This window comes from Mycetomoellerius zeteki, unplaced genomic scaffold (genome assembly GCF_001594055.1).
Source record: "Mycetomoellerius zeteki isolate Tzet28-1 unplaced genomic scaffold, Tzet1.0 scaffold1088, whole genome shotgun sequence".
NCBI classification, from domain to species: Eukaryota; Metazoa; Arthropoda; class Insecta; order Hymenoptera; family Formicidae; genus Mycetomoellerius; species Mycetomoellerius zeteki.
The window spans coordinates 7,899-14,114 of record NW_017256005.1 but is presented as its reverse complement, the minus strand read 5'-3'; the positions used below and the strand labels follow the sequence as shown (position 1 = coordinate 14,114).

Sequence of the window (6,216 nt, the reverse complement as noted above, 5' to 3'; positions counted from 1 at the left end):
AAGCCGTTCTGGACATACAAGCGGTCGAAAAGTAATGATTTTCATGAAAAATGAAGTAATGTTTTCTTCTTCTCTGTCCGCAGTCACATGCACCTCTCTTGTCACTCACCTTTCACTCACACCTCCCCCAATTTCGACCCACTCCACCCCTTGCCACCACCGCTCCTCCACCAACACCCCCCCACCCGCACCAACCTTCTATTTTCCGCTCTATCTCACTCTCTTTCGTCCTCTCTCACCCCCTTTCGTCCTCTCTCACCCTCGCCTGCTGAAAGTGTTCGATGGTCACTCAGGGTCGTGATCTTGACATTGTGAGTCAAGATTGTATTAACTTTTTTCGAAAACTTCGTCACGCGTGATGGGTGACTGCTGTAACCTTCCGAAGGTTGTTCGGTGTGATGACCTTCGTAATATGTAGGAGGGTCAAGGTCATTGGAGGTGAACTGTGCATTTTAATCTTAATAGCTTCTTAATGGGCAGCGGTCGCCTGCTGAAAGTGTTCGATGGTCACTCAGGGTCGTGATCTTGACATTGTGAGTCAAGATTGTATTAACTTTTTTCGAAAACTTCGTCACGCGTGATGGGTGACTGCTGTAACCTTCCGAAGGTTGTTCGGTGTGACGATCTTCGGAATGTGTGGGAAGGTCATGGTCATCGGAGATGAACTCATTTTAATTTTTATATGTATTTTTGAGTGTGCTCTTCGTTATTTAACATTTTATTTATATATTATATATTTTGAGTCATAAAAATTTGAACAATAGTATGACATTTTGCTAATGTGGCCCTCTATGGGTATGGATTACTCGCCCAGTTAGCACAGGATATTTTATGGACATACATGTTAAGTTCAGTTTATGTCCATATGTCCATGGACATAAATGGGACTTAAATTGGATATCCTTTTTTGGATATGGATCTGATATCTGCACAAGATACTTTATGGACATACATTTTAAGTTCAGTTTGTGTCCATACGTTTATGGACATAAATGGGACTTAAATTGGATGTAAAACTTTCAATAAATTCCATCTTTCGATAAATTTTACCTACAGGTATACAGGTAAACTTTATTCAAAAGATGGAAAACAATCGGCCCCTAGAGAATCCCGCTACTGTTAAGTAAGTAGCAAGATTATTCAATCACGTGCGCGGATTCCCAGATTTACCTAACAGGTAAATTTACCGAAAGATGGAACAATCGACCCTTAGAAAATCCCACAACTGGCTGCGGTCTAAGCTCTAAAATAAACATTAAAATCAATGATGCCAGAATTCAAATGCAGCAGTTCAAAGAAGATGGAGAGGGTACTCATACACTAAAGCAGAGCCACTCAGCGTCAGCGCGCTGAATCGCATACGGACGTAGTTCTTCTTTGCATGAGTACCCCCTCTATCTCCTTTTTTGGTGGGATCTGACGGGACCGCATGGTGCGTGAACTCTGAATTCGGCCATTACTGCTTAAGTAAGTGAAGTGAATACCAGTGAATACATCGGTGATAATCGATATATATTATATTTAATTACTAATTTACTAAGGTAAGACACTTTTGTTAAAAATAAGTCCGGGTTTACAGTATGAGTCGATAGTTCTAAGTTTTATCGATGAATCCGTGAAGTTGGGCAACAGCCAACTTGTACGATTATAGTCGTATAAGACTACTGATTTTGTTAAAACTGACTAAATTCAACTTTTTTTTTCTACTGATTGAGCCAAATAATTTATTGTACAATTAATTCGTGGATGCGAAAAATAGTTATTACTTACTTATAGGTTAAGAGGTTTTCTACAATAAGCCTCTTAATCTGTAAGTAACCTATAACTAATAATAAATTAGAAGTTAGAAGTTAGAAATTGTATCAAATTTGAGAAGAATAATCGACTATGATCAATTTCTAGCTTCTGACTTCTGATTTATTGGTTACGTTTACACTGTGCATGTAGGCCGCGGCCTATATAAAATTGTAAGATTAAACGAACTTACCAAGTGAAGTTCGATTTTAATTATGCCTTGTCTCGTCCGGATGAATAACTATGTAGTCATGTCCTCATGCCTGCATTACCAACAGAGTTCACAGAATCTAAAAGTTGAGGATGGCGCTGTCCGCTCCCGCGCCGTCGACCGCGCCACATCCATTGCTCATTATTTAAATATAACGAAGCAAATCAAAAAAGTGGGTGGGAAGGAGTGTATAAATGCTCAAGGAGTGGAAGGTCCATCCGGACGAGACAAGGCATAATTAAGATCGAACTTCACTTGGTAAGTTCGTTTAATTTTACAATTATGCCAAAGTCTCGTCCGGATGGATAACTATGTAGCTGTTCAAAGTGTGATTTGCGAGCAACTTTTTCTATTAGAATCCAATATTCAATAGTACAAAGATAAAAGGTCATAAGTATAATAACAAAAAGGTTTTCTTCCTCTACCTACTTAAGGCTAAATATCTAGTAAGGTTTAATGTATCTAGAAAATCAGATCCCGTTTTAGGATAACAGAACTGAATTACAGAAGCTTTCCGGGTTGACGATCGGGCGATTATAAAAATTCGCGAACACTCGGGATTTGTCCGACCAACCTGCCGCTCGCTTAACAAGTTCCAGAGAGATCCCCTTTTTTACAGCTAGGGAGGTAGAGGCGTGCCGGGTGCTATGAGCCGAAAAGAGGTCTCCTTGTACCCCGCATTCCTCTAAGCCTCTACGAATCCAGCGGCTTATTGATTGGACTCCAACTGCCTTGTGAGGTCTCATGCAAGAGATAAACAAGGAATTGCACTCGGGGGGACACAGAGGCTGTAGATAATATTCTAAAATGGTTACTATGCAAAGGTTTGGATGATCAGGGAAACGCGCAAAGGTAAGCAAGGGTTGGGCTCGACCTGGCGCCGAGGTCTTCAATCGATCTGGGATTTTCAAAATAAGCTTATTTTCTTCGCGAAAAATATGCGAGACTTTTATTGCCGCTAAGGTCTGCGCGCGCTGTCCTGAGCCTAAAGCTAAAAGAAGAACTAACTTTCTTGAGATAATATCGAGAGATAAAGACTCATAGGGGAAGATGTGTGTTAGTTTCTCGACTACAGGAGCTGGGTCCCAGATAAAATCGTAACGCGGTTTCTGCGGTTTGATGATATTAACTCCTTTTCCGAACAGCTTGATCAAAGGATGGTTACCAATCGCTTTATTAGAGATAAAGGAGATTGCTGATCGCATAGTGTTAAAGGACGAATACGAATTCGTGTATTCTAACTCCCGAGATAAGAATTCGAGAACCTGGTTTATTTCAGGATCGAACGGTGTAATCTGGCAATTCTGACAAAAGTTCCACCAGCTCTTTAAGGGTCGAGAGTATTGGTTGATCGTTGCTGCCGATAAGGAGGCGATCATGACCTCGAGAGCCGCTGCAGGAACCGATTGCGATATCAGTGCTTGCCTGATAACTTCCCTGCAGCCAGGGAAAGGCTTGTCCACTCCGAATGCTGAGGCCTGGAAGGAGAGGATAAGAGTGATTGAGACGGATCGAAGAACAACAGTTTTGAGATTAAAAGGTGATGAAACATGGGGAACCACGGTTGAGATGGCCACCAGGGAATAACTAAGATCCCTATGCCTTCGTCGTCCCATATTTTGCGTAATACCTTAGGAAGTAGAATGAAGGGAGGGAAGGCGTAAAAATAGAAAGAACCCAGGACAAACTAAAGGCGTCGATAGCCCAAGAGCCTGGATCGGGGAACCAGGAGACGTATGTCTCGTTTTTGGCATTAATCAGGGATGCAAAAAGGTCGACGTCAAATGGACCAAATGATGCTTGAATTTGGTCGAACGCTTTGATCGACAAGGACCATTCCGTGTTAGGGCTTTCCCTCCGTGATTCTCTGTCCGCGGTGACGTTGTCCATTGAAGCGATATAAGAAGCGAAGAGATGGATGTTTCGCTCTTCGCACCATTGCCATATTTCTCTGGCGATGTCAGTAGAAGAGGATACTGGACAGAACCGAATTTATTAATATAAGAGATGGCAGTGGTGTTATCGATCCGTAGTAAAATATTGGAATTGGAAAGGCCGCTGGCGAAACACCTCAATGCGTAGAAAGCTGCCTTTAGATCTAAGGCATTAATATGGAGGTTTTTGTCTTCTGGCGACCACCAGCCGCGAGTACATTGCTCACCGCAAGAGGTTCCCCAGCCGGTTAGGGATGGATCGGAAAATATTTCGCAGACGAAGGGTTCTGAGCGGATAGGATTGTACTGCTCAGAATCTGAGAGGACTTGGAGCCACCATTCGAAATCTGTACGTAAGTAAGAGGGGATCGCCATCTGTTTCGAGTAATCTCCTGACGAAGATTCCAGGGCTAAAAATTTTTCCCTCTCAAAATGTTTGGTATAGAGCGGGCTATACTGCACTGCCGGAAAAACTGAAACCAGTGATCCAATCAATTCCGCAAATTCCTTTACAGTACAATGCGATTTTCGTGAAAATCTGTTTGTCAGGGAAAAGAGTTTTCTTCTCTTATCCGGCGGAATGGCGATTGATTGATAAGCAGAATCGAATATGAATCCTAGATATCTGCATCTAGATGATGGTGTGAGTTGAGACTTGTTGTAATTGATTAGAAAACCTAGAGATGTTAGTAAGTTTATTGATGCGTGGATGTTGTTTTGACATTCCTTGATGGAGGCACCTAAAAGTAAAAAGTCATCGAGATAAACAATTGAATGAAAACCTTTCTCGCGTAGCAATTTGACAACCGGACGCAAAACTTTAGTGAAAATAAAAGGTGCAATTGAAAGGCCAAACGACAGGGAGGTAAATTCATAGGTCTCTCCCCTCCACTGAAAACGGAGAAATTTCCTGAACGGTTCGTGAATGGGTATCAGAAAATAGGCGTCCTCGAGGTCGATAGTTGCTAATTTAAATCCGGGAAGCATAAGGCGAACCACTGTGCTCCAATCTTTTAATTTAAAATGCGGGGGGGTGATGTAAGAGTTTAAATCCCGCAAATTTAGGATGAATCGCATTCCACCCGACGATTTCTTGATCACGAAAAAGGGGGAAAGAAACTGGTCCGCCGATGGAGTGACCTCTTCTATAGCACTCTTTTGGAGAAGGCGCTCTACCTCCGTGTCGCAAGCGGATACCTCCTGTGCCGAGAAAGACGGCTCCCTTAGAAAGAGGCGGGGTGGTGGCACAGAGGAAAAGGAAATCTGGTACCCTTTCACCGCTCCTAATATCATCGGGTCCGAAGTTAATACTTTCCAGTGCTTAATAAAACGGGCCAAACGGCCCGCCGAACTTACTGTAACTAACGGCGAGCTCGGGATTTGGATCGTGACTTCCTGCCGTGACCTGACTGGGAAGGGCCCCTCCTCGGGCGATGCGTCGATGAGGTTAGGCGAGGAGGGGCCTTCGCGTTTTTTGCGTTGGGATGTCCGATGCGAAGTGGTTGGTTCCTCTGCTGTTTCGGCTGTTGTCCCATCGTGGGATGAGATCCTTGAGTCGAAGATCGTTGGTTCTTTTTTGTCATTTTATTAGCAACCTTTTCCATTGTTTGAGCGGTATTTACGTTTTCCGTAAAGTTACTTCCGAAAAGATATTCATCGACAGTCGCTGAGTCCGATGCTACTTTACCCAGGAAGTTCAGCGAGAGTAGGATGAACGCTCGTTTAGTTTTGGAAAGATTGTAATGGTGGTCCGCTAACAGACGGATACCTTCTGCGATTTTGGACATAGCCAACCTCGTCTTCTGTAAGCTTTGGAGAGGCTCCAGCCTAGAAAGGTCTGAAAATCCGGAAGCGAGGGCGACTAGTGAGGTTCCTACCTCAAGTTGAGACTGGTCTCAAGCTCTGATGAGTATCACGCGTCACTACTGTGGCGCTAAGGTTAGGACGGATCTCTTTATTTATCTTAGGTGGAATGAGAAAAGAGAGGTCATCCTTGGGCTCGTATTTGGCGAGGAGTCTTTTTGAAAACCTCCTTTAAGCCGGTGCGCACATCAGCCTTGGTTGTATTGAGGACTATAGGCAACCAAGAGGGACCGTCTGATACCTGTGTCGGATCACCGAACAGCTCGTTGACGAAGTCGTCCGAAGGGAGCTTTTCCCCAGGATAAACAAGGACATCTATTGTATAGGCCGCAGTCTAAATGCACGGTGTAAACGTAGCCAACGACGTCCAACTACCGATTCATTGTAGACCCAGCATAATATTACGGTGTAAAC

At 43.4% G+C, this 6,216-nt stretch overlaps 1 protein-coding gene across 1 annotated transcript in view; it reads right to left on the bottom strand.

Moving 5' to 3' along the window:
- Positions 1-5,726, bottom strand: part of LOC108725538 (uncharacterized) — a 14,353-nt gene extending 8,627 nt beyond the window's left edge. The window contains exons 1-5 of the mRNA XM_018452602.1: positions 5,306-5,726; positions 4,167-4,679; positions 3,683-3,981; positions 2,580-3,483; positions 1,188-1,243 (exon numbers count right to left, since the gene is read on the bottom strand). Coding sequence (XP_018308104.1) covers positions 1,188-1,243; positions 2,580-3,483; positions 3,683-3,981; positions 4,167-4,679; positions 5,306-5,726 — 2,193 coding nt within the window. The remainder of the gene's footprint in view (positions 1-1,187; positions 1,244-2,579; positions 3,484-3,682; positions 3,982-4,166; positions 4,680-5,305) is intronic.
- Positions 5,727-6,216: the final 490 nt, after the last annotated feature.